This window comes from Mauremys reevesii, linkage group 1 (assembly GCF_016161935.1).
Source record: "Mauremys reevesii isolate NIE-2019 linkage group 1, ASM1616193v1, whole genome shotgun sequence".
Classification (NCBI taxonomy): domain Eukaryota; kingdom Metazoa; phylum Chordata; order Testudines; family Geoemydidae; genus Mauremys; species Mauremys reevesii.
This window is the reverse complement of record NC_052623.1, coordinates 225,990,401-226,017,983: the sequence shown is the minus strand read 5'-3', so window position 1 is coordinate 226,017,983 and position 27,583 is coordinate 225,990,401. Positions and strand designations below refer to the sequence as shown.

The 27,583-nt window shown below is 47.8% G+C and overlaps 3 protein-coding genes across 15 annotated transcripts in view; 1 reads left to right on the top strand and 2 right to left on the bottom strand.

Annotated features, from left to right (window-relative positions):
* Positions 1–3,626, bottom strand: part of TULP3 (TUB like protein 3) — an 80,302-nt gene extending 76,676 nt beyond the window's left edge. Inside the window, exon 1 of one of the 2 annotated variants that reach the window (XM_039538167.1) lies at positions 3,528–3,626. In XM_039538167.1, the coding sequence (XP_039394101.1) occupies positions 3,528–3,589 (62 nt within the window). In that variant the 5' untranslated portion in view covers positions 3,590–3,626. The remainder of the gene's footprint in view (positions 1–3,527) is intronic. The other variant, XM_039538173.1, reaches the window with a different exon arrangement.
* RHNO1 (RAD9-HUS1-RAD1 interacting nuclear orphan 1) lies at positions 3,161–25,314 on the bottom strand. 7 transcript variants are annotated; one of them, XM_039538258.1, is made up of 4 exons: positions 15,018–15,229; positions 13,474–13,536; positions 10,710–10,968; positions 3,161–4,920 (listed from the first exon to the last, which is right to left on the bottom strand). In XM_039538258.1, exons 3-4 carry the CDS (start codon positions 10,875–10,877, stop codon positions 4,252–4,254), a joined length of 837 nt encoding a protein of 278 aa, XP_039394192.1. In that variant the 5' UTR covers positions 10,878–10,968; positions 13,474–13,536; positions 15,018–15,229; the 3' UTR covers positions 3,161–4,251. The 7 variants fall into 7 exon arrangements, with proteins under 7 accessions (XP_039394192.1, XP_039394205.1, XP_039394182.1 ...); XM_039538271.1 differs by lacking the exons at positions 13,474–13,536; positions 15,018–15,229 and adding an exon at positions 25,292–25,314; XM_039538248.1 differs by lacking the exons at positions 13,474–13,536; positions 15,018–15,229 and adding an exon at positions 15,267–15,398.
* Positions 15,455–27,583, top strand: FOXM1 (forkhead box M1). Of its 6 annotated transcripts, XM_039538119.1 has the most exons (10): positions 15,518–15,606; positions 16,784–16,837; positions 17,236–17,835; positions 18,659–18,807; positions 19,032–19,238; positions 20,195–20,323; positions 20,985–21,029; positions 22,001–22,079; positions 22,630–22,811; positions 25,330–27,583. In XM_039538119.1, the coding sequence occupies exons 3-10, from the start codon at positions 17,280–17,282 to the stop codon at positions 26,389–26,391; spliced, it is 2,409 nt and encodes an 802-aa protein (XP_039394053.1). In that variant the 5' UTR covers positions 15,518–15,606; positions 16,784–16,837; positions 17,236–17,279; the 3' UTR covers positions 26,392–27,583. The 6 variants fall into 6 exon arrangements, with proteins under 6 accessions (XP_039394071.1, XP_039394044.1, XP_039394085.1 ...); XM_039538137.1 differs by lacking the exon at positions 16,784–16,837 and having other exon boundaries at positions 15,455–15,606; positions 22,004–22,079; XM_039538110.1 differs by lacking the exon at positions 16,784–16,837 and having other exon boundaries at positions 15,456–15,606.

Below are 27,583 nucleotides of genomic sequence, written 5' to 3'. Positions count from 1 at the left end.
CCCCCTAGTCACTAGGCCAGTTATCTCAAAGAAAGAAGTTTAATTGGTTTGGCATGGTTTGTTCTTGACAAATGCATGTTTGCTATTACATAGCACCTTTTTATCCCCTAGGTTTAAACAAATTAATTGTTTAATAATTTGGTCCACTATCTTTATGCTTATTCCCCATCCATATGGCAGTAAGCTATACTAGTATAAGTACATTTAATTAATACTCCTGGGGGAATTCTGTCTCATGATTCATGTCTGACCAGGATGGTGAGAGTGACTGTGAAATGCTCATGGAGATTCAAGAAGCTATCACAATAAAAAACTCAATAATAATAATAATAATAATGAGGGATTTCAATTATCCCCATATTGACTGGGTACATGTCACCTCAGGCTGGGAGGCAGAGACAAAGTTTCTTGACACCTTAAATGACTGCTTCTTGGAGCAGCTAGTCCTGGAACCCACCAGAGGAGAGGCAGTTCCTGATTTAGTCCTAAGTGGAGCACAGGATCTGGTCCAAGAGGTGAATATAGCTGGACCACTTGGTAATAGTGACTGTAATTAAATTTAATATCCCTGTAGCAGGAAAAACACCACAGCAACCCAACACGGTAGCATTTAATTTCAGAAAAGGGAACTACACAAAAATGAGGAGGTTAGTTAAACAGAAATTTAAAAGGTACAGTGCCAAAAGTGAAATCTCTGCAAGCTGTGTGGACACTCTTTAAAGACATCATAATAGAGGCTCAACTTAAATGTATACTCCAAATTAAAAAACATAGTAAGAGAACCCAAAAAGAGCCACTGTGGCTAAACAACAAAGGAAAAGAAGCAGTGAGAGGCAAAAAGGCATCCTTTAAAAAGTGGAAGTTAAATCCCAGTGAGGAAAATAGAAAGGAGCATAAACACTGGCAAGTGAAGTGTAAAAATGCAATTTGGAAGGCCAAAAAAGAATTTGAGGAACAGTTAGCCAAAGACTCAAGAAGTAATAGCAATTTTTCTTTTTTAAGTACATCAGAACCAAGAAGCCTGCTAAACAACCAGTGGGGCCACTGGACAAGTGAGGTGCTAAAGCAGCACTCAAGGACGATAAGGCCATTGCAGAGAAACTATCAGTTTTCACGGCTGAGGATATGAGGGAGATTCCCAAATCTGAGCCATCCTTTCTGGTGACAGATCTACAGAACTGTCCCAGATTGAGATATCATTAGAGGTGGTTTTGGAACAAATTGATAAACTAAACAGCCATAAGTCACCAGGACCAGATGGTATTCACCCAAGAGTTGTGAAGGAACTCAAATGTGAAATTGCAGAACTACTAACTGTAGTCTGTAACCTATCATTTAAATCAGCTTCTGTACCAGATGCCTAGAGGATAGATAATGTGACTCCAATTTTTAAAAAGGGCTCCAGAGGTGATCCCGGCAATTACAGGCCTCTAAGCCTGACTTCAGTACCGGGCAAACTGGTTGAAAAAGAACAATATTGTCAGACATATAGATGAACATAATTTGTTGAGGAAGAGTCAACATGGTTTTACTAAAGGGAAATCATGCCTTACCAATTTACTAGAATTCTTTAAGGGGATCCAGTGGATGTAGTGTACTTAGATTTTCAGAAAGCCTTTGACAATGTCCCTCACCACAGGCTCTTACGCAAAGTAAGCTGCCACAAGATAAGAGGGAAGGTGCTCTCATGGACTGGTAACTGGTTAAAAGATAGGAAACAAAGGGTAGGTATAAATGGTCAGTTTTCAGAAGGGAGAGATGTAAATAGTGGTGTCCCCCAGGGATGTGTTCTGGGACCAGTCCTATTCAACATATTCATAAATGATCTGGAAAAAGGGGTAAACAGTGAGGTGGTAAAATTTGTAGATGATACAAGATTACTTAAGATAGTTAAGACACAGGCAGACTGCGAAGAGCTACAAAAGGATCTCTCAAAACTAGGTGACTGGGAAACTAAATGGCAGATGAAATTTAATGTTGATAAATGCAAAGTAATGCACAGTGGAAAGCATAATCCCAACTATACGTATAAAATGATGGGGTCTAAATTAGCTGTTACCACTCAAGAAAGAGATCTTGGAGTCATTGTGAATAGTTCTCTGAAAACATTCACTCAATGTGATGCAGCATTCAAAAAAGGGAACAGAATGCTAGGAATAATTAAGAAAGTGATAGATAATAGGACAGAAAATATCATGTTTCCTCTATATAAATCCATGGTACGCCCACATCTTGAATACTGCGTGCAGATGTGGTTGCCCCATCTCAAAAAAGATATATTGGAATTGGAAAAGGTTCAGAAAAAGGCAACAAAAATTATCACACCCAGTTTGGTCCATGCAGAACCTTCTCACCCCACACCAAGTCCCTCTACACATGGATCATGCTGGGCTGAGGCTGCCTGCCCACAACTGGTGCACCTGGCATAGAGGGGAAAGACCCTGGGTTGTTTCTGGGGCAGGCCTGGCCCTTGTGCTATGTCAGGGTTGGGTGCAGCCTCACTGCCAAGTTCCTGGGGAGCAGGGGGGGAGGAGGGCTGCAGAGTGATCTCCCACCTCTGTACAGCCAGCAGCCTGTGCTCCTCCTCAGTCCTCACAGCGATGCAGGAGCCTCCATATTAAAAATTCTTCAAATTCTCCGCAATAAATAAAATATTGTGCATAGAATTTTTATTTTTTGGCATCGAATTCCCTCAGGAGTACAGTATACTGCACCCCCTGCTAGGCAGGCTGTACTAATTTAATTATGCTGATAACATTAAAATGGTACAACCCTTGTGTGGAAAGACCAGCCTTTTCTTAAAATTCCCCACCACGCAGCAACTACTGGAACACTAGTGTAGACTGGCTGCCTGACAGAGAGATTCATCCACATCATCTAGACCTGTTGTGACAAAATTCAGGAAAAGGGGATATTGGGGGGTAGGGACCTTGAAGCGCAGAGGATTTTTCAATACATCTGGTATATTTTAATCCTTCCCCTGTAAGTGCTCTCTTTGTATGTGAGGGGCTGAGCTGCACACACACAGATACTGAAAAATTGTGCGTCAGTCAGGAACATTATCAGCGTCAAGACATCAGTCTATTGTTTTGATCTCCTAAGGCTACAATTAACACCCGAGATTAAATACTGTAATGAACTAAACCAAGCCAAGCCATTCCCGTGTGCAATGAGTTTATTTGGTGCCCCGCACCGCGCTCTGTACAGCCAGTGGCCCTGCCCGCCGGGAGAGGCCATTGCCCAGCCTGACTAGGTAGGTTTTCCACACAAGCAAGGGGGGAAGGGGAACATTTAATGGGGTTGCGATTGCAGCGTCTGGTAGTGTTGGGGGGAGGGAGGGGATGTCCAGGTGCTGCTGGCCGGGGCCGTCAGCGGCATCCACGACACACGAGCCCGGGGCGCCTCACTCGGTACCAACGGGGAGCGAGAGCCCAGGCACCAGCCCCGCGAAACCCCGTCGGCCCCGGGGCGGCCCCCCGGTGACCCCCGAGCCGCTCCACCCGCGCACCTCCCGCCCCGGGTCTCACCTGCCCCCGCGGGGCCCGGCCCGGTCCCCCGCGCTCTCCATCCTCACCCCCGCCGTTGCCATGGGATCCTGGCCGCTCGCGTTTAGCCCCGGCCGCCGCCGCTGCCCTTAGCAACCGCACCCTGCACTGAGGCGCCGCGCCATTGGCCGAAGGCGCAACACCCGGAGCGTTCATTGGCTGGTGCCTGGAAGGGGTGGGGCAGAACCCGCGCGTGCCTGTTGCAAGGTGGCTGAGGGACCACCCCCTTGGCTCGTGCCGGGGGCCGCTGTGCCGCGGAGGCTCCGACGAGGCGGGGAGGGGCTAACAGGGCCGGACACAGAGACGCCAGCGTGGGCCGCTCGCTCACCCCGGCTGGAGCAGGGTGCGAAAAGCGCATCCCCGCCCTACAAAGAGAGCGGGGCCCAGGCGGGGAGGAGAGCGGGCCGGCTGGGAAGGACACGTCCGGGGGTCGGTATAGAACCTCTCAGCCCCGCCCCCGCCCATCACCATCCAGTGCAGACTGATTTTCCGCCAGGCTAGACAGCACTCGGGTGCCGGGCGGGGAAGCATCTCTCTGCAGCCCCAAGCCGTCTTAGTTTACACTATAAGTCCTGGTTCTTCTCTTTAGCCTGTCACTGATCTCCCAACTAGGCTTAGCAATGCCCATTGCTTTTGGAGCCAGCAAAGAGGGATTTCAGTTACTGTGCCCCTCAACTCAAAGGCAGCGTGTCCTTTTACAAAGGGATCAGCACTGACTGGGATCAGCACTTACAGTCTTCACTAGGATGTCACTTGGGCTCAGCATCCCCCTCTCCCTCAGGTATCTCATCAGGTGAGACCGTTTTCTCCATGTTACCTTCACTCCGTACTCATGCTCTGGGGTATCCTTGACCAGTACAGATGTTGGTTCAAGGCTCTCAGTGGTATCAGCACAGAGATCAAAAACACTATGTGGATTCGGGGAGAGGGTGTTCATCTGTGGCAAAGTACCACTGCATCCATAGCTTCTCATAGAGGGCAGCTCTGGAGTCTGTAGATCTGGTGGACTGAAGACATCTGTCTCAGCATCCTGGTTAGGAAACCAAGAGGCCCCTTTTCTACAGCTCTTAGGCTTGCCCACTGAGGTACTGGGCTTTGCTGCAGCGCCCCTCTTTGGCTGGATATGGCATGTCTTTGCACAGTTACCTGGGTTACCACAAGAGTCTGAGTACTCTGTTGCTGAAGCATAGGGGTGTGCCTGTGGAGCCTCAAACATTAAAGGAGGAAATTTGCAGACTGTTTGTTTCCGACACACTCCTCCCACATGGAGGAAACCACGACTATCATCCCGGCTCTGGAAGCTGTGGGCAACATGGCGCTGCTTCTGACATCTCTTGAAGCCTGTTGACACAGTGCTTTCAAACTGTGGAGACACCTGAGGGGCCAAAACAGAGATGATGAAAAAATGTTTTCCTTCAGAGAGGGTGACTCATCATACTCCCTACTTCCTTCACACGGCAACCACTATCTACCCTACTCCCCACCCCTGCTCCATGTCTTTCTTGGTTTGAGAGCTGCCATTTTATTGCTTCCTTGGCAGGAAGTCCAGTCTGTGGCAAAGGAAATCACATTCACTATTCAAATGAGTGAGGAAAACTGGAAGCTCACATATGCCTTAAAATACAGTTCTACTCTGAAAAGTGACTATATATAAATGCACCTCCTTCCCTAGATATATTCAAAGTCTTGTTTGCTTATTTCAGTGATAAACTAAATCAACTGCTAGGTCAATCTCTTATCTAACAGTGAGCTGGATTCTGTTCCTGTGCATAAACAAAATTTCAATGAGTTCCACTGTGGCTGTACTGGTTTCTCTAAGGGCAGAATTTGATTTGCAGGACCTTTATGGCAGATGATGATGTATAAGTAGTAAAGAACTATCTAGATTCTTGGATCCCAGACTGAGGTTGCAAGAATGTCAGTGTCACACACACAAAAAAATCTTACTGATAGAATCACTTTATCTACTTATTATATTTGTGGCACTGCAGGACTTTCACTGCACTGTAGCAATGTCCACATGGGATGTTAGTGCACAGCAAGCTACTGAACTCTAAAGATATTATAAAAGGTAAACAACTTTGTAAGTTTCCAGTCTCTGTCATGCATTCAAATCCTGAACATTTCCTAAGTCAAACAGGAAACATGGCAGATCCCTGTTCCACTGTTTTTTAAAGAATTATGATAGAGATGTATTTATTCTCAAAAATGATTCCCACAATCTTTCCTATCAACTCCCTTTCATTACTGGGTTCTGATAGAAACTTTCCATTTCCTAATATATCTCTTTCTCCTAGCACCGAGGGGAACCCAGAAACCTGGGTACTAGTTGTGATTGTTGTGGAGTTGCTGTGTATTCAAAGAATACTGATAGGTAACCTAGTTATTGAGAGACTTTACATTATATACCTATACTGTTTTAATTCAGTGGAGACTGCACAGGAAGCCAACACAGTGGTTCCCCAAATAAGAACATCCTGGCATACATTTGAAACAGGGAAAGCTATTGACTTTGAGGATCCTATTCTGTCTCCAGCGAAGCTGCAAGCCTTGTTTTGTCCGGCTGGGAGCCTGGAGAGCACAAGGATACCAAACAGTTAAAAGCCCTCTGAGGGGGAGGGGATTGTCCGTTGCCAGAAGGTTGTCCAAGGAGACAAGCTGACAAAGAAAGACTCTGCTGAGGAGTCTTTAGGAAGTTAAATCTACCAAGATTCCCATGTGAAAGACATCTGGATGTCCATACAGTCTGTTTATTATTTTAAGATCTATTTTCTCTGAAATGCTTTTGTTCAAAGTAAATACACCTCTACCCCTATATAACGCTGTCCTCGGGAGCAAAAAAATCTTACCGCATTATAGGTGAAACTGCATTATATCGAACTTGCTTTGATCTGCCTGAGTGCGCAGCCCCGCCCCCCGGAGCGCTGCTTTACCATGTTGTATCTGAATTCGTGTTATATCGGGGTAGAGGTGTATTTTTAAAAGGCTGTTTGGTAACTGGATACCACTGACATTGGTCCAATAGGGAGGAAACTGCAAGTACTGAACATTAGTCAGACCTGGTGAGGAAATCACGGTTGATACACAGGGGATGGCTACTCTCTATGGATAGTAATTCCATGCTCTAATAAGAATATAACAGTAGGGATCTATTATCGATCACCTGACCAGGACAGTGATAGTGACTATGAAATGCTAAGGGAGATTAGAGAGGCTATCAAAATAAAGAACTTAATAATAGTGGGGGATTTCAATTATCCCCATATTGACTGGGTACATGCCACCTCAGGACGAAATGCAGAGACAACATTTCTCAATACTTTAAATGACTGATTCTTGCAGCAGCTGGTACAGGAACCCACAAGGGTTTCTCGGTTTAGTCCTGAGTGGAGCGCAGGAGCTGGTCCAAGAGGTAACTATAACAGGACCACTTGGAAATAGTGACCATAATATAACAACATTTAATATTCCTGTGGTGGGAAGAACACTTCAGCAGCCCAACACTGTGGCATTTAATTTCAGAAAGGGGAACTATGCAAAAATGAGGAGGTTAGTTAAACAGAAATTAAAAGGTACAATGCCTAGAGTGAAATCTGTGCAAGCTCCATGAACACTTTTCAAAGACTCCATAATAGAGGCCCAACTTAAATGTATGCACCAAATTAAAAAACACAGTAAAAGAACTAAAAAAGAGCCACCGTGGCTTAACAACAATGTAAAAGAAGCAGAGAGAGATAAAAAGGCATCTTTTAAAAAGTGGAAGTCAAATCCTAGTGAGGTAAATAGAAAGGAGCATAAACACTGCCAAATTAAATGTAAAAATGTAATAAGAAAAGCCAAAAAGGAGTTTGAAGAACGGCTAGCCAAAAACTCAAAAGGTAATAACAAAATGTTTTTTAAGTACATTAGAAGCAGGAAGCCTGCTAAACAACCAGTGGGGCCCCTGGACAATCGAGATAAAAAAGACGATATATATTCTCAGTCTTATTCTCTATCCCCTTTTTAATGATTCCTAACATCCTGTTTGCTTTTTTGACCGCCTCTGCACACTGCGTGGACATCTTCAGAGAACTATCCACAATAACTCCAAGATCTTTCTCCTGACTCGTTGTAGCTAAATTAGCCCCCATCATGTTGTATGTATAGTTGGGGTTATTTTTTCCAATGTGCATTACTTTACATTTATCCACATTAAATTTCATTTGCCATTTTGTTGCCCAATCACTTAGTTTTGTGAGATCTTTTTGAAGTTCTTCACAATCTGCTTTTGTCTTAACTATCTTGAGCAGTTTAGTATCATCTGCAAACTTTGCCACCTCACTGTTTACCCCTTTCTCCAGATCATTTATGAATAAATTGAATAGGATTGGTCCTAGGACTGACCCTTGGGGAACACCACTAGTTACCCCTCTCCATTCTGAGAATTTACCATTAATTCCTACCCTTTGTTCCCTGTCCTTTAACCAGTTCTCAATCCATGAAAGGACCTTTCCTTTTATCCCATGACAGCTTAATTTACGTAAGAGCCTTTCGTGAGGGACCTTGTCAAAGGCTTTCTGGAAATCTAAGTACACTATGTCCACCTGTTATGGGTTCACTCCTGTGAACATTACCTGTTATGTTCACTCCCTCTGGGGCACCTGGCATTGGCCACTGTCGGCAGACAGGATACTGGGCTGGATGGATCTCTGGTCTGACCCAGTATGGCCATTCTTATGTTCAGGGCCCAGTCTAAGAGTGGGAAAATTGTGTGATTCCATCCCAAGAGAGGTGATGGCTTGAGGTCTGAAACCTGAGCAGCGATGCATTCAAAAGAGACCAAGAGAGGCCAGGGGTGCAGTTAGCTCAGTAACTGTGACACTACTTATTAACTGAATACTCCTCAGACATAGCCAAATAAGTCCATTGTAAATTTGGAAATTTTCCATTGTTCCAGGTACACACGGATTCTGCCTCCTCTCAGCAACCGTTTTACTCACTGTTTTAGAACCCATACAGCTGACTGCCTGAAGCATGTTTAAAATCCTCTGCTTTAAAAAACTCAACGAAAAGACATTTAAAATCTAACAAAGATAACTCTAGGTCTCTGAGGCTGGTGGAGTGTTTCGAGTTTGAAATCTTGCCCCTTGGGGTTGCTTTGTTAAAAAGCTTTGAGATTTAAGTGTTATTATTTAGCAGAGGTGCCTGAGGTGATGGCTTCTGCAAAGACAGGCAGCTCCCACAGAACAATTGCACGTTTGCTTTAAAAAAACCCTTGTATGTCATGATAAAAGTATCCTAGGACTGAGTGACCAGAAACCTAATTCCTCCTCAACAATATTTGGGTCTGTTGGAAGAGCTGTGTGGGGAAAAGCAGAGGATTAAACACACACAAAAATGGAAAGGAGGGCAGGGTTAAAGTACATAGATTACGTCTTCAAAAACATGCTATCTAGATATTTGCACTATGCTATTCACCACAGTATCTGCCTGAAGCCTGCTTTATCACCCTGCCTTGAATTGCTAGTAGGGAGAATCTATTTGCCAGCTTGTTTCCGATCCTTAGTCTGTTCACGTCTCCGGGCGGAGTTTCTCTGGGCAGCGTCCACTGGCTCCCTTGACGCCTTCGAGGAGCAGTGGGCGCTGTCCGGGGCTCTCTGCTCCGTGTCCCCGTCAGGCTCCCTTCTTATGACCCTTTGACTGCACTCCTGTCCCTGTTCTTTTATTAGTTGTCCCCCGCAATTAGTGGGTTTCTGAGGTCCTGTAGATCCTCCCCTTAGGCTGAGAGGGGGATCCGTTAGCATGGGGTGGGCTTCTGCCCGCCCCATTTCCCGGAAACCCAATAGATACTTCAGGCCCAACATTTTCTTTTGATTGAAACCAAGTAATATCATCATAACATTTATCAGAAAACCAGAAATAATTAAGTTTTGTTATCATCCTGGTTTTTTTTGTTGTTTTTTTTTTTAAAAAGAGTTCATTGTGGTGTTGACAACCCCGAAAAAGAGCATTGACCTAAATGAAGCATAACAGTAAAGCTGAGCTATGTTGTCCAATCAAGATTGAAATGCAAGACATCAACAAAATGTATGAGCAGTGAAAAGTGAACATGATTTTTAAAAAGGTTTAGTAAATACAATTATCTTGGTAGTGCTCCTTTATCATGTTGGAGAGGGCATTATTGGTCTCTCAACTTAAGATAATTTTTTAAAATCAGCTGTCTCTCTTGTTGTTGACTCTTGGTTTGTAGTTTATGTATTACTGCTAAAGCCTTTGAAAACACACATCCTCTCCCCACTTTCCCACCAGGCTTGATCTTCAAATAGACTCACACTGACCTCAGGCATGTACTAGTTTGTTTCCAAGTAATACACTGGTCTTGGGAGCAGACTGCATTTCTTACCAAATGGCTGGCTAATGCAAGAAGCAACTCCCTGCTCCTTACCACACTGCATCTCTGGAAGTAGGACTCATCACCTTCCATCAAGTACTTTGCCTTTCAACCATATACATTACAAAGTATAACATCCATTTTAACCCAACATTTAACTCCATCCCACAGAGACCGAAGATCCTCTGTTTATTTGTGTAAATCTGACTACAGAAATGCAAGCTATCAAAATTGAGATTATTAAAAAATGCCTATTAAATAAGAAAACCACAGTTAAGATGCAGACTATTTTTATCATCATAGTTGAGCAGGAAGGTGTCACCTTTAGTTGCTTGAGGGTTGAGAGCTACACCACCAATTTGAAATAGTTGCTGTATTTCAAAGTATCAAATCAAATACAGAATAAAACTAAAAAGTAAGTATTCTGCTTTCCATTTCCAAGGTTTTCAGTTACCGTAAAAACCAAAAAGAATCTCCCTCTCATATGGATTCCAACCTTTTCATGCCACCATGCTAGTTCACAAGACAGGGAACTCTGTTTTACCAGCTGGCAGCCACCATATCCCATTCAGATGTGAGCACTCCAATCTGCAATACAACTTGGGCTGCTTGTGACTGCAAGACTGCAATTTGAAGCAACCCAAACCCCATAACCACCTAGAGAACAAAAAAAATTCATAAGGGTGTGTGTGCTATACATGCCCAAGATCCAGTCCAAACAGTTCTTTAAGATATGTGGAAAAAGGCTGAGAACAATTGCTGTAAGACACTAAGGGAAGGAAACCTGCACCTACCCATGAGATGGAGGCATTCTGGTCTAGAGGTTTGGTAGAAACATGTCTTGGGTTCTCAGCCAAAGGCAGTGGAGATCCATAGTGATGTGTAGGCCCCTCTCTTGGAGTTTCAAGGAACTGCAGTTGTGCCTTGCGGGCCTGGCGGATGCATTTCTTCTTTGGAGGCATCAAAAGGTGTGAGAAAGTCACTAAGAAACCTCATGATGCCTGGTGGAGCCAATTAGGGGAAGAGGAAGGAGATGACAAACTGCACCCAAATCTGCAGAAAGCAAATGGGGATGTGAAGCCATCATACAAATCTGGCAATTTTTTATTTTATTTATTTATTTTAAAGGGAACACATTTCTGATCAGTCTCAAAATTCTCAGAAAAAAATTCTAATAAAAACTGAAAATATATATGTTTTATAGTATATACACACACAAATCCGTACCCCCATTGAGGACACAATCATCAGAGCTTTCTGGCTGCTATACGAGATATAGTCCGTAGTGCACACCTCTCTCATGGACTTGTTTTATTGGGGCATCCTCTGCACTGCGAATATATCCAGCGCCACCTTGCTGCTGGGAAGAGCTTCACTAACTAGCAGCAGCATGGAACTGACACAATTTCTGCCGAATTCACTGCTGCAAGGAGATCTGTATAGTGAATTAAACTGAACAGAATCTTGTTAATTTACCGCTTGCAAAGGTCTGAGCAACAGTAGAGGCACTGAAGCTGTATCAACAGACTCCAGAAGATGACACTGTATTTGGTTATGTTTACACTTTGTTCACGTTTAGTTCATTTACTTTGCAACCATAAGTAGTAAAAGGTTTCTTTAAATTAAAGTTTAAATGTACTTGAAACATGTCTTAGGCCCCTACTGTTGTCAGGGAAAGCAGCCTCCCCTACAGTGGCAAGTGGACTTTTCAACCCAACATTTTTCATTGGAACACCAAACACATCCATATTTTAATTATAATTTGTAATGCGGGTTGCTTCTGAAAGCCTTAGACAGAACTGGGGCTCCATGTGCTGGATACTGTACAAGCTCATAGGAAGACAGTCCTTGCCCCCTAAAGAGTTTACAATCTAGTTTAAGTCAAGACACAAGTAAGCTTTTCAAAATCAATAGGCGGGAGGATGAAGGCAACTGTAATAAGAACCGGTGTTTAAATAAACTGGCTATATTCCTCATATGATGGTTCACAGTCAGCTATTTTTAAAGAACCGTTATACATTTCTTTAAAAATATATGAATGATATACATGTAGCCACCTATATCATAGAGTTACAGAATCAAAGAAATGTAGGGCTAGAAGGGACGTCAAGAAGTCATCAACTGCAACCCCTGACGATGAAGCAGGGCCAAGTAAACCATAGACCAGTGGTCTCCAATCTTTTTACACCCAAGGTGACATTTTGAATTTAAGGGCAACCCAGTATTTACTCTGCCCCTTCCCCGAGGCCCCACCCCATTTACTCCATACTCCCCCATCACTCGCTCTCCCCTACCCTCACTCACTTTCACTGGGCCAGGGTAGGGATTTGGGAGGGGTCTGCAGTGTGAGAGGGGGCTCTAGGCTGAGCCTGCGGCAGGGGGTTGGGATGCAGGAGGGAGCTCCAGTCTGAGGCAGGGGGTTGGGGTGCAGGAGTGGGTGCAGCTGTGGACTCTGGAAGCGAGTTTAGGTGCAGGAAGGGGCTCTGGACTGGGGCAGACTGTTGGGGTGCAGGAGGGGGTACAGGATGCTGGCTCCGGGAGGGGGGGTCAGGGCTGGGGCAGAGTGTTGGGTGCAGGAGGGGGTTCAGGGTGCTTGCTCTGGGAGGGAGGTCAGGACAGGGGGTTGGGGTGTGGCATCCTGCTGGGCAGCACTTACCTCCGGCGGCTCCCGGTTAGCAGTGTAGCATGGCTGCCGCTGTAGCAGGCTCCCTGCCTAACCCAGCCCCACTCTGCTCCCAGAATGAGCCAACGTGCCCGGCTGCCCCTGGGGAGGGGGGGCCAGCAGCACATGGCTCCATGAGCTGCCCCTCTCTGCAAGCTCTGCCCCCACAGATCCCATTGGCCACAGCTCCCCATTCTTGGCCAATGGAAGCTGCGGGGGCTGTGCTTGCAGGCAGGAGCAGCGCACAGAGGGAAACCCCTGCCCCCCCACCTCCATGGCCGCACTGGCTGCTTCCGGGAGTGGCGTGGGGCCAGGGCAGGGAGCCTGTCTTAGCAGCAGCCCCACTGTGCCACCGGAGATCACAATCAACTTGGAGGTCCTCTAGAATTGAGCAGCCAATTGCGATCAACCAGTTGGTGACCACTGCCCTAGACCATCCTTGACAGGTCTTAGTCTAAGATCCTCCTATGATGGGGATTCCACAACCTCCCTGGAAAACCTGTTCCACAGCTTAATTACCCTTAATAGTTATAAAGTTTTTACTAGTATTTAACCTAAATCTTCCTTGCTGCAAATTAAGCTAATTTCTTGTTTTACCTTCAGTGGACATGGATAACAATCAACCACCATCCTCTTTACAGCAGCCATTAACATATCTGAAGACTTATCAGGTCCCCCCTCAAGGCTTTTTTTTCCCAAAAACTAAACATGCCTCACCCCCCCCCCCTTTTAAATCTTTCCTCATGGGTCAGGTTTTCTAAACCTTTTATCATTATTGTTGCTCTCTTCTGGACTCTCTCCAATTTGTTCACATCTTTTCTAAAGTGTGGTGCCTAGAACTGGACACAGTATTCAAGCTGAGGCCTCACCAGCGCTGAACAAAGCAGGACAGTTACCTCCCATGACTTGCATACGACACTCTTGTTGATAGATTCCAGAATATTAGCCTTTTTCCACAGCTGCATCGTATTGTTGACTCATATTCAATTTGTGATTCACTGTAACCTTCAGTTCCTTTTCAGCAGTAATACCACCTAGCCAGTTATTTCCCATGTTGTAGTGGTGCATTTGAGTTTTCCTTTCTAAGCGAAGTACTTTACACTTGTCTTACTTGTATTTCATCTTGGAGAATTCAGACCAATTCTGCAATTAGTCAAGGTTGTTTTAAATTCTAATCCTGTCCTCCAGAAGGCTCGCAACCCCTCCCAGCATGGGGTCATCTGCCAGTTTTATAAGCCTACTCTCCATTCCATTATCCAAGTCATTAATGAAAATATTCAATAGCAGTGGACTCGGTTCTGACCCATGGGACACACCTTCCCATCTTGACAGCAAACCATGAATAACTATTCTTTGGTTGCAAGACTGTACTCATTTATGCACTCAATTTTATAATAATCTCATCTAGACCACATTTAACTAGTTTGCTAATCAGAATGCCATGTGGAACTAAAATGAAGATATATAACGTCTACAGCTTCCACCCTATCCACTGGGCCAGTAGCCCTATCAAAGAAAAAAGTGAAGTTGGTTTGGCATGATTTGTTCTTGACAAATCCATGCTGGCTAGTTCTTATAACCCTATTATCCGCCACATGCTTACGAATTGATTGCTTAATAAGTTTGTTCTAGTATCTTTCCAGGTATTTAAATTAGATTGATTGGTTTATAAGTCCTTTTTTTTCCCCTTCTCCAGTCCTCTGGGACCTTCCCTGGCCTCCAGGAATTCTCAAAGATTATTACTAAGCATTCAGAGATTAAGATATTAGCTGAACCAAATACCATAAAACAAATACAACCTGCCAACCTGCTTACCTAAATATTCTTTAACCTGTTCTTTTCCTATTTTGGCTTGCATTACTTCCCCCTTGTCGTTAATATTAATTATATTGGGCATCTGATCACCATTAACCTATTTGGTGAAGACTAAAGAAAACTAGGCAATAAACACATCAGCTTTCTTAATGTTCAGTTATTAGCTCTCCTTCCCTCCTAAGTAAAAAACCTACTTTCCTTTGTCTTTCTCTTACTGTATTTAAAGATCCTCTTCTTATTGCCTTTTATGTCCCTTGCTGGGGTGTGTGTATATACTTATCTAGCCAGCTACTTTATACACCCCCCACCCTCACAGTAGCTAGCTGGACACATATATACACAAACACGCACAAACTGGCGAGGAGGGATCGCCACCCAGCCCCGCTCCCGGCCGCGGCCCTAGCCATGGCTCTGCTCCGCCACCCCCAGCTGCGGCCGCGGCCCCCTTACCCCTGCCCGCACCCCCGCCGGCTCGGGGGAAGGGGCAGACAGGGTAAGGGGGGCACAACCCTGCGAAGCGTAGGGACCACTGCTCTACACACACACACACACACACACACACACGCCAGTGCGCTCTCGCCCCCTACCCCACCCAGCCAGCCACCGGGGGACTCTGCTCACTCACCGCCCGCCCGGCACAGCCGGGGCTCGGGAGCACACGGAGGTCACTCAGCCCCCGCTAGCCGGCCGGCTCCTCGGCCTGGCTGCGGGTTGGGGTGGGGGCTGGGAGGACGGCGCAGGGGCACCGGGTAGGGGCGAGGCACGACCCCGCCCGGGGAGGGGGCAGAGCTGGAGCCCCCGCTCAGAGGAGGGCACGTGGGCCGGGCTCCGCCCCGAGACAAGCGCCCCCCCCCGCATCCGCCCCGCCCGGCACCTCAGGGCGGCCGCTGCTCCGCGCGGAGAGGGGGGGAGGGAGAACCGGCCTCGCGTCCCGTCCAGCCCCGGCTCCTGCCGGGCTCACCGGCGTGTCGGCACCGCCGGGCGCGGCCGCTCATTGGCCAGTTCCGCTCCCGGATGGAACGCGCTGCCCCCCGGCCCGATCGCCATTGGCCCCGTCCCCGCACGTGACGCCAACGGGCCACCGGGCGCCAAATTCAAACCGGGAAACGAACCGAACTGCCTCTGAGCCCCGAGCAGCAGCGGAGCCCGGCGGCGCCGGGTCCCTGCGGGGAGGCAGCGGGGCGCGCGACCCCCCTGCCCCCACCGACACCGGGGTGAGAGCGGGGCTGGGAGGGGCAGGGGGTCCGGCCGGGGGGCGGGCTGAGGGGAGTGGGGGGGGATTTATAGGGGCCACTGAAGGCAAAGGGGATCGGCGGGGTTTGTGGTGGGGTCATCGCGGGGACACGGCGAAGAGGGTGTAAAACCTGGGCTGGCGGCTCCAGAGGAACCAGAGACAGGTGGACGCGGGCATCTGGGGAACACGGGCGGGGGAGCGGGGTGTGGGGTCGCGGGGGGGGGGGGGAGAATTCCCATTGTGGGCAGGACAGTGCGGTGTCCCTCCCGCGCCGCACCCCGCCAGGATGCCGCAAGGCCTTTGCCAGCGGTGTCCTGTGGCGCTGCTTCCGCCCGCATTGCTCTCTGGGCAGCCTGAGGGGTTGTCATCGCTCTCTAGAGCTCTCTGCCGGGGGTGGTTCTGACCCGAGCCCCGTGGCACTCTCTGTGTGAGACACCGCGGGCGGGGGGTTAAATTAATGGAGCTAGTCTATCTCCTAGAACTGGAAGGGACCTTGAAAGGTCATGGAGTCCAGCCCCCTGCCTTCACTAGCAGGACCAAGTACTGATTTTGCCCCAGATCCCTAGGTGGCCCCTCTCTGTGTGACAGGCAGGACAGTAGTCGTAACCTCTGAAGAAAGCTGAGAATACCTGCTGGCGAGCCTCTCTGAGCATCTCTAACTGCTAGAAAGAGTCCGGGATTGGATGTGTCAATTGCCTCTATCATGTAGGAAGGGAACTAGTTTATTTTTCTGACAGTTTTGGTTTTGCCCTTTTATGACAATACAAATGACCCTCTCTGAGAATTTTGTGACACTAACAGGCTGGATTGGCTCCACTGATGTGAAATTCTCTCCATTTTGGTTAATGCTTAATCTACCATACATAATATTCATAATGCAAGTAGTTACACAGAAGATTTCCTGTGCAAGAGCAAAGCTCCATTCGCCACAACTCCCATATCTGTTCATGTAAGGGCAACCAATTATCTTTTCTCCAAATCACTATTTCTGGTCTTGCCATTTATCCCCCCCAGTTGTAATTTTTAAAGTTATTTAACATCCATAAAGTCCAGATTAGGAAGTTTATTCTGCCATTTGAGGATGATAAATTTAGTTCTGCACAGTGCTAAGGAGGGAAGTCCCTGGCTTCTAATACATCTATTTCAAGCTCCCATAGGTTAAAACCCTCCTAATTTATGGTGTTTCAAGCAGTTGACCATCTATAAAAGAGGTATGATAACTCTAACCTCACGGGTGTGGTTTGAGATCCTCAGTTATCATTGCAAATTATTTACTTGGTGCTGGTCATTTGTGTGGGGTTTTCACAAGGTGTGTGTTGATAAATAAGGGAAGGAGGTGCTGCCTGTTTTTCCAACAGTCTGTTCTCATCTGTTCTTCCTTTCCCTGCAGTGGATGTAGTATGCAATTCTTCCCTGTGGGCATAGGGACTGTCCCCTAGTCACAAGACATGTGGTGAGGACTCTTCCACCCTGGGGACTACCACTGTATGGAGTGGAAAGCCCCTCATACACCAGCTGACTAGATACCTTGCACGAGAAACAATTGATTCCTTTCCTATATGTTCCAGGCCCACAGCTCCTCTTTCATGCTCTGTCTTATGTTTTGCAGGGTCTGTTTTTGCAGTTTTCAATGGAGAGCGACTGTACAGATCAATGATGAGGACCAGCCCTCGCAGGCCCCTGATTCTCAAGAGACGAAAACTGTCCCTCCCAGATGGCAGTGCATCCAACTCTCCAGCAAGAGATGAACCAGATGGGGAGAGTAAAGGAGTCCCCAAGCAGGAGCATAGCAGAGGGGACAAACCCAGGGACAGAGTGGAGTGTGGCTCCCAGAAATTCCCAGCAGGAATAAAGATAATTAATCACCCTACCATGCCCAACACCCAGGTGGTGATCATCCCTCCTGATGCTGACATCCAGAGTATCATTGAGGCTCTGACAGCCAAGGGGAGAGAATGTGGCAGCAATGGGCCCAACAAGTTCATTCTTATCAGCAGTGGGGGCAGCTCTCGCCCTACAGGCTCAGCAGCAACTCAGCAGACGCTCCAATCAAAGGATGAGACGAGCACAGCAACAAAGGGGGCCAGAGCAGCAGATTGTCAGGGCGGAGAGAAGAACCTCGGACAAAACCCTGATAAAACTGTGGAAAGGACAGTACTGTGGCCTCCACAAGTCAATTCCATGGGAGGACAAGAACAGGAAGGAAACAGTACGTAGGCTGTTCCCTTCTATTGGCCTCTTAAGTGCAATGAGGGGTGGGTGGGTGAGTGGGTGTGGGAGGTCTGTGCCTTGCTCAATATGGGAGAGTGTAGTGGTGAAAAATGTGAAATTTCAAGCAGCCCAGCTGGTTAGTTTATTAGCCTTCTACATATGGTGACAGGGATTCAAATACTGAATCCAAGTCAAAATCAGTGATCTTAGGGCACGGTGTTTCCCATAGAGTTTGCAGGGTGTGTTACAGCTCAACACTTTGGTATACTGACAGAATGGGAGGTGAGGGGGGTCAGAACTGCAGGAGTAAAGGATTTTGCTGCCTGGAACAAAGATGTTGAGTTCATTCATAGAATATTAGGGTTAGAAGGGACCTCAGGAGGTCATCTAGTCTAACCCCCTGCTCAAAGCAGGACCAATCCCCAGATGGCCCCCCTCAAGGATTGAGCTCATAACCCTGGGTTTAGCAGGCCAATGTTCAAACCACAGAGCTATCCCTCCCCCCTAGTTGGCTAGTAAATGTCCGAAGACGCTTTTCAAGCACTGCTGTCAGCACTCACTTTGGGCCAGGGCAGATGAAGGTTCAGATCCAATTTGGGATTTTTAGGTATGGAGCCTTTCCAGCAATTGGGCTGATCTACAGCTAAATCAGGAGCTCTGGCTAGATCCACAAGATGCTTTAGCGTCAGAGCTCCATCTGGGGCCTCTAGCTCGAGATGAGGAACTTGGGCCCATTTTGGTAGACCTAGCTGGGGCCTCTCTTTAGGTATCTGGGATGGCAGCAGGTGAGTGAGCAGGACTCTCGGTTTGTTTCCCTGCAGGCAGTGGAGAGGCAACAAGCAGCGGGTTGGATAACAGTCTGACTAACATCCAATGGCTAGGGAAGATGAGCTCTGATGGGCTGGGCTCCTGTTCTGTGAAACAAGAGATGGAGAAGGAGAACCAGACACCTGTGCAGGAGAGGATCAAGGTAAAGAGGGAGATGGTGGGGTACATAATACAGTAAACCTCTGGAAACTGAAGACAGGACATTTGAGTGAGAACATACAAAGGGAGCAGACATGACAAAATCTGGGTAACCTGAGCCTCTGCCAAGTTGATCTGTGCAGCAGAGTCCTCAGGCTAAGAGGAACTTCCTTGTAACTTTCCTGGGCCCCTGCAACTTTCACACTGTTTACTCCTTTTTTCTTCCAGACTGAAGAAGACTCCATTTCTGCCACTGCTACCTCCTCCTCCTTGTGGCAGGACTCAATATCAGAACGGCCCCCCTACTCCTATATGGCCATGATCCAGTTTGCCATCAACAGCACGGAGAAGAAGCGCATGACTCTGAAGGATATCTATACCTGGATTGAGGACCATTTTCCTTATTTCAGATATGTGGCCAAGCCAGGCTGGAAGGTAAAATGTGCTGCTGGGGACGCACCTGACTCCACCCCTAGGTGTGGGCAACAGAGTTTTAGGGCTTGTCTATACTTCTGGCTAAATCGCACACAGTGGTGTCAGTTTAGTGGATTTGGTGAAGACAAGCTAAGTTGATGGCAGAGTGCTCTCCCGTTGAGATCTGTACTTCAACTTCCTGAGAGGCAGGAAGGTAAATCGGCAGTAGACACCGCTGTAAATGGAACATAGTTACATAGCATAACTTAGGCTATGGCTACATTAGCGCTTCAAAGCGCTGCCGCGGCAGCGCTCCCGCGGCAGCGCTTTGAAGCGCTAAGTGTAGTCAAAGCTCCAGCGCTGGGAGAAAACTCTCCCAGCGCTGTCCGTACTCCAGCTCCCTGTGGGGAATAACGGACAGCGCTGGGAGCCGCGCTCCCAGCGCTGGGGCTTTGACTACACTGGCGCTTTGTAGCGCCGCAATTTGCAGCGCTGCAGAGGGTGTGTTTTCACACCCTGCTGCAGCGCTGCAAATTTGCAAGTGTAGCCATAGCCTTAGGTTGATTTACAGCGTTAGTGTAGACCAGCCCTCATGCTAGGGGGATGCTTGCTTGGAGAATTGCTTCTTTTTTTTTGCATCCAAAGGAACAAGCAACCCATGAAACAGGATGGAAAATAGTTTGAAACTAAGGGCCCTCTTCAATTCCTTATGTTCCCTTTTCCATCTCAAACACCCTAGCATCCTCTCTCAACTCCTCTCAGGCAGGAGAGAGGGCTGGCTGATTACTGGGCTGGAAGCTGGAATATCTTTGGTGAGAGCACTAAGGGGCTTTAGTGATGGGGATATAAGTGGTTACCAGGTGAGCATGAAGGGCTGCGGTCTGCCAGGGCAGTGTTCCCCTGCCTGGGTTGTAGAGTCTTAGGCTCCTACCTATGCTTGGTTGCCAAAAACATTAAGGTTTTTCTTCTCCACCCAGAACTCCATTCGACACAACCTATCCCTTCACGATATGTTTGTCCGGGAGACGTCTGCTAATGGTAAAATCTCCTTCTGGACCATCCACCCTGATGCCAATCGCTATCTGACGCTGGACCAAGTGTTCAAGGTGAGTGGCTCTTGGGAAGGAAAACAGGTAGCCTTCCCAATTCCTGAATGCCAGGACATCTGACTGCATCTGATTTCAACAGGGAGGTGAAGCCCTCTTGGCATGTGGCCTCAGTCCAACTTCTAGAGAACAAAGTCACTATTAATTTTACAAGTGGCGGGTTCCCTGTTTTGAAGTGGGAGGTAGCCTGGATGGGCTGGAGCACCTTTGAGGCAACAAGGCTCTCCAGGCGCAGCGTAGCAACGTGAATAGTGAAGGAGGTAGAATAAGCTTTCAACCAGCTGCTTTCCAAAGGCTTGATGCAAACTTGCACGGTAGCTAATGGAAAGAATCCCATTGACTTAAATGAGAGTTGGGTTGGGCCTTTAATGCACTACATAGCTGTGTTTGACCAGCCATGCAGGCAGAATTGCCCTGTGTCACCTGGGGGCTGTGGAAGGGGTCTCTTTGTGAAAGGAATGGAGACCTTCTCTTGCTGCAATGATTTTCAGAGCAGGCAGGGTGAACGCTTCCTGTGTTTTCTCCCTGGTGGGTGGGCATGTTCAATAGCTGGTTGTTCTGACTTTGGAACTTTTTGCAAGGGTTAATGTCCCATATTTTTTCCCCTTTGGTTGGTAACTTCCTCTTATTTTTCTCCCTCCTGATGCCTTGCTGCCACCAGCCACTGGATGCGGGGTCACCAACATCGCCTGAGTACTCTGAATCAGTAAGACTTTCCCTCTGGCTCGGGGGTTGGGCTGCTTTTCCTTTTGCCAGTCATTGCAGGAAAGGACAGGATGCTTGGGGAGGGGGAATGAGTCACCGCAGCTGCCAGTCCAATAGCTTTTTGCACACCTTTCTTGGGGAAGGAGGCATGCCTGATATAATGGAGGGCCAAGTTTCTAACTGCTGCAGAAAATGCACTAGCTGGTGAAGACCTGATAATGCTGGATGGATATTTGCAGAAGCATATAACAGCTGCATGCACGTATCTATAGGCGCAGTGAGGTGCCGGCAGCTGAATATTGGCCTGAAATGTGTCTCCAGAGAACAAACCCAGCCAGAAGCTTCAGGTACCACCCTCCCTGGCAGCAGCTCCTCTCCTTTCTGGGCTGTGGCTTCAGGAAGGGCAAAATCTCTGCACTACTTTCTTCTCCCTGGAAGCGCCATGACTTTTGGCATGATGGAAATTGGTGCTGCCTCCTTCACCTCCAGCAGTGTAGTGATAACAGATGTGCAAGCAGCTAGCCAGACTTGTCTCCATTTCCTTTCCAACCCCATCCCTCTTTCCACCTGCTTAGATCTTCAATTCCTCTTTCGCTCTGCTGTTCCACTTGAGCATTTTGGGCTATGGTTTGTATGAAAGACACTACATACTATAAAGCTGTACTGTTCACCTTTCCTCAGGCAGAGAGGACACCAAAATCAGGTCATTTCTCCTCCACCAGAGACCACAGCTGGAGAAGCTCCTTCATGCCAGGTCACCCTCTACAAGGCTTTAGGGTGGCAGCTGGCAGAGGGATGGCATGGGCATACAGTGGCAGGTGGCACACAGTCTACGGGTGGTAACGATTGCTCTCTCGGCACTAGCTCAGCACAGGCCTCTGGATCCACGTTCCTAAGTGAAGCAGTCGAACAGAGAGAGGTTCTTCTCTTTAACTCTCTTTTCCCCTCTTTCTTATCCCACAATGACCATAGCAGCAAAAACGACACATTCCAGAACTCCAGAAGAACACAGGGGGGAACAGCAGCAACAAAACTGAGCCGCAGAATGCACGTGAGTGTGCGCATCTGTCTTGGACAGAGAGACAGCCAGTCCCCTAACCAGGGTGATGGGCGCTTGATCCCGAACTGCCATTCCCAGCCTGTAGGAAAAGAAATGGAAATTGCTGTCCAGCATTGCCTGCATGCAGGCTTGCCACGGCCGCTCCTGTCTGACAGGTTTGGAGCTGAGGGTAGGGCTGCTACATCTGAGAGAAGACGTCTCGGGGAGGGGGAGACCTGCTACAGGGGCCAGGGCTGAAAGGGAGTAGGAGCTGAGATCTATGGGGAGCAGTATCTCAACCCAAGACACCTTGAGTTGGGGGGGCTTGTTCACCGGAGCTCCTGGGTTCTGCTGGGTTTCAGCTCAGGACTTGCATTCCCATAACTATACAGAAAAGGCAGGGAGGGGGTGAGCCCCTCCCTGGAATTAGCTGGTTATTTTCTGGGACTGAGGATGGTTCAAGCCCCCCAGCTCTTAACTGGCTAGTGCCTGGTGTGTGGTTGGGGGAGGTGAAGAGGCTCCCCGGGGAGGACACTAGCTGATCCATTCTCTTCCCTTCCAGGCCGAAAGATGAAGCCTTTGCTTCCTCGCGTCAGCTCCTACCTGGTTCCAATCCAGTTTCCTGTGAGCCAACCTCTCATCCTGCAGTCCTCCCTGAAGGTGCCTCAGCCCATGGCCCAGGGAGCCTCCCTCAGTGGCTCAGAGGCTCTCCGGAGCAGCAAGCGTGTACGCATTGCTCCAAAGGTTAGTGTTTCTGCTAGCCTTGGGCTTCTGTGCTGCCAGTCTCCCCTGCTGTCTATGGGGTTTTCTTGCCCACTCTTCCTACTGCTGTCAAACGCCCATGCTCGCAGTGGTGGGACTGGAGCTGGCTGGCGCTTGGCTACACCTGCTTTCCATCCCCCATTCCTAAGGTGACTGTTCTCCTCTAGTTGTCTTGTCATGGGTAGGCGGCTTTTTAGTTCACACAAGGATTCTCCTCTCACAGTGTGAACCAGGCCAAACCAACCTGATCTCCTTTTTTGAGAAAGTAACAGATTTTTTAGACAAAGGAAATGCAGTGGATCTAATTTACCTTGATTTCAGTAAGGCATTTGACACGGTTCCACATGGGGAATTATTAGTTAAATTGGAAAAGATGGGGATAAATATGAAAATTGAAAGGTGGATAAGGAACTGGTTAAAGGGGAGACTACAGCGGGTCGTACTGAAAGGTGAACTGTCAGGCTGGAAGGAGGTCACTTAGTGGAGTTCCTCAGGGATCAGTTTTGGGACCAATTTTATTTAACCTTTTTATTACTGACCTTGACACAAAAAGCGGGAATGTGCTAATAAAGTTTGCGGATGACACAAAGCTGGGAGGTATTGCTAACACAGAGAAGGACTGGGATATCATACAGAAAGATCTGGATGTCCTTGTAAACTGGAGTAATAGTAATAGAATGAAATTTAATAGTGAAAAGTTCAAGGTCCTGCATTTAGGGATTAATAACAAGAATTTTAGTTATAAATTGGGAACGCATCAGTTGGAAGTAACAGAGGAGGAGAAGGACCTCGGAGTATTGGTTGATCACAGGATGACTATGAGCTGCCGATGTGATATGGCCGTAAAAAAAGCTAATGCGGTTTTAGGATGCATCAGGCAAGGTATTTCCAGCAAAGATAAGGAGGTGTTAGTACCGTTATACAAGGCACTGGTGAGACCTCATCTGGAATACTGTGTGCAGTTCTGGTCTCCCATGTTTAAGAAGGATGAATTCAAACTGGAACAGGTTCAGAGACGGGCTACTAGGACGATCCGAAGAATGGAAAACCTGTCTTATGAAAGGAGACTGAAAGAGCTTGGCTTGTTTAGCCTAACCAAAAGAAGGTTGAGGGGGGATATGATTGCTCTTTATAAATATATCAGAGGGATTAATATTAGGGAGGGAGAGGAATTATTTAAGCTTAGTAACAATGTGGACACAAGAACAAATGGATATAAACTGGACACTAGGAAGTTTAGACTTGAAATTAGACGAAGGTTTCTAAGTTCTGAAGTTCTGGAACAGGCTTCCAAGGGGAGTAGTGGGGGCAAAAGACATATCTGGCTTTAAGACTAAGCTTGATAAGTTTATGGAGGGGATGGTATGATGCGATAGCCTAATTTTGGCAATTAATTTGGCAATTGATCTTTGATTATCAGCAGGTAAGTATGCCCAGTGGTCTGTGATGGGATGTTAGATGGGTTGGGATCTGAGTTACTACAGAGAATTCTTTCCTGGGTGCTGGCTGGTGAGTCTTGCCCACATGCTCAGGGTTTAACTGATCGCCATGTTTGGGGTCGGGAAGGAATTTTCCTCCAGGGCAGATTGGCAGAGGCCCTGGAGGTTTTTCGCCTTCCTCCAGCATGGGGCACGGGTCACTTTCTGGAGGATTCTCTGCAGCTTGAGGTCTTCAAACCGCAATTTGGGGACTTCGATAACTCAGACATAGGTTAGGGGTTTGTTATAGAAGTGGATGGGTGGGATTCTGTGGCCTGCATTGTGCAGGAGGTCAGACTAGATGATCATAATGGTCCCTTCTGACCTTGAAGTCTATGAGACTCCTCCAGTGTCCAGCCACAATGAACCAGAGACAGGAGCAATGTGGATTCTCTCCTTTTTTCAAGCCTTTATTCAGTTCCTAATAGAACTGCGTTGCTCTCTTGACCCATTCTGGTCTCCCTTAACATTTTGAAAAGTGTGGTTTTTGCCTCTTTCAGAAGTGCCCAGCTCTCCTCGCTACCTGCCTCCCCCAACCACAACATTCCTTGGGTTCACAGCGCCTCCCCAGAAACACTGCTCTCTAGGGACACCATCTGTTGGTGCTGTGCCAAGATCCTTTCCATGCGCTTTGCCGGCTCCTCTATATCTAATCGTGTTATTGCCACTGACTTCAGCAATCATAGAATATCACGGTTGGAAGGGACCTCAGGTCATGTAGTCCAACCCCCTGCTCAAAGCAGGACAAATCCCCAGACTGATTTTTACCCCAGTTCCCTAAATGGCCCCCTCAAGGATTGAACTCACAACCCTGGGTTTAGCAGGCCAATGCTCAAACCACTGAGCTATCCCTCCCTTCAATGTGCCTTTCTTTCCCCCACCACCCTCTCCCTGGTCCCAAAGCTCTACTGTACCTCTCCTTCCTGCTGCATTTCCTGCCCTGTGATTTTTTTTTTTCCTTTCTCTAGACCCCTGCTTACTCACTGTAGTATGTCATTTCTCACTTCTTGCTTCCCATGTAGGTGTTGCCGTCCACTGAAGAGCCATCCTCATTCTTGCCCACAGGGCCTGTGAAGGAGAAGAGTCACTGTGATGAAAGGCTGCCCCCATTTGCCCCAAGCCAATCTGTAAAGGAGAACAACTCCCAGCCTGGTGAAGCACTAGCCTCTTTCCCTGCAGCCCTGTGTATAAAGGAGGAGAAGGAGGACTCTTATCCTGACAAATGGCTGCCCTCATTCCCCCCAGTCTTGTCTATAAAGGAGGAACCAGTGCAGTCTGATGAAGAGACAGGCCTGTTGCTCCCAGTACCATGTGTGAAGCGAGAGAAACACTTTACCGTGCTGAAGTCCCCGCCCCGGGGTGTATCTGACACAGTGATTATAAAGAGGCGGAAGATGGGCAGGTCCAGAAGGAAACAGCACCTAGTGCTGCCTTGCTCAGAAGAGCCAGTCCTGGTTCTGCCAGAGAGCAGTGGCTCTGACTCCTTCAGGCTAGCGTCAGACCTTCCTTTCCTGCAGGAAACCCAGTCTCTGGAGCTCAGCTGCTCCCAGGAGGAGGGTGGCCCCTTTAAAACACCAGTCAAAGAGATGTTCTGCAAGCTGCCAGTTTCTTCCACCCCTAGCAAAGTCCCAACTGCTACTCCACCAATGGGGAGCCCTGACTCCTGGAGACTTGCACCCATTGCTAAGGAAAGCAGTGAGCTGGACTTCAGCCCTGTGAGAACCCCTCAGGTGCCATTCACATCCCTCCAGGAGAACTTGGACTTGCTGGGCTTCAACAGCACTCCCCTTAAAAACTCCTTGTTTGACTCCCCTCAACAGCTTCTCCAAACAGAGTCCAATGACATGGTTTCCGGGCCCCTCACAAGCTCTCCTGCTTCCAATCCTGAATCCACCAAGCAATCATCCCCGGAATTACCAGCCTCTGGACTACCTGAGAATCAGTCTCTCATGGAGGGCCTGGTCCTGGACACCATGAACAACAGCCTGAGCAAAATCCTGCTGGATATCAGCTTTTCTGGCCTAGAGGATGACATCCTGGGGCCAGAGATGAGCTGGTCTCAGTTTATTCCTGAACTGAGATAGGCTGTGTTTGGCTTATTCCCAAGCTGCAATGGACACTGGGCTCTACTGAGACTTGCTCAGATGGGATATGCAGGGGCCCATAATGTGGTTTTGACTTATTCCCATTGGGAATACTGGGCTGTACTGAGATCTGCTTGGCTGGAAAACAGACAGGCCCATTGGCTGCTATGAGTTCGCTTATGAGCTGCAATAAATATTGGTGTGGGACAGGCTGGGGCTTATTGGCTGGTCTTGCCTCAGGCCTGAGTTAGTGGAGAAACAGAGGCCCTTGTGAAAAGGTTACAGGGCAGGTTTCCAGGTGGGTGCTGAATCGCCCTGCCATCCAAGGGGTTGGAGGCGATGAGGATAGGCCCCTCCACAGTACATTTATTGAAGGGAGAGAAGTCCCAAGCCTTTCCCAGCTCTGTCCTCAACAACTCCCGTCCTTTCACTGTGCTCCACTTTCCTGAGGTGTCTTGCTTGTCATGACTCTGTAAATATTGTACATTCCTTAAATTAGCTTTTAATTATAAATGTCACTTTATTCTTTTAGAACTTATGGGAATAGAAATGGGTGGTACAGGGAGAGTGCTTCAAATCAAGCCCTTTCTCTTCCCTGTGAACCAGGTTGAATGCCTAAGATGCCATTTTTGGTCTTCCCTCACTTCAGAAACACATTGGTATAGGACGCTTTGAATGTTGGCAGAGGTTGAAAGATCACCCCTCCGCAAGTGTGTGTCTATTCCAATTGCAACGTAACAGCTTGCTGTACTACAGCCCTGCTAAACCCCTTTGCTTGGACTTTGTCTCACAGATATGTCATCCCGGCTGTGGTGGTGAAGAGCAGTTGCTCTTAAATCTAGGTCTGATTTCTTGGGTGCCACACACCAGGTCCCCGACAATGTACACTTGGAGGCCTAGCTACATTTAGCGCTGCAGCTCAGACTGACATTTAGCTGAATGCTTCAAGCCACCCTAATCAGTCCCAACAATTGAAGTGGTTGAGAGGAATTGTAAGATGGATGTTAAAATCTTCACTTAAAAATATGCCGTCTCTTGAAACTCACTTGTGTATCTTCCACTGCAGTGTGTAATAGGGCAGCTGGTGTCAGTCCTCTGGTGTTTATGTAATAAGAAGGAATGTGCCCTGGAAGGACTTTAGATGGGGCCTCTGTTCAAAAACAAAATAAGATGCAGACGTACCTCAACCAAA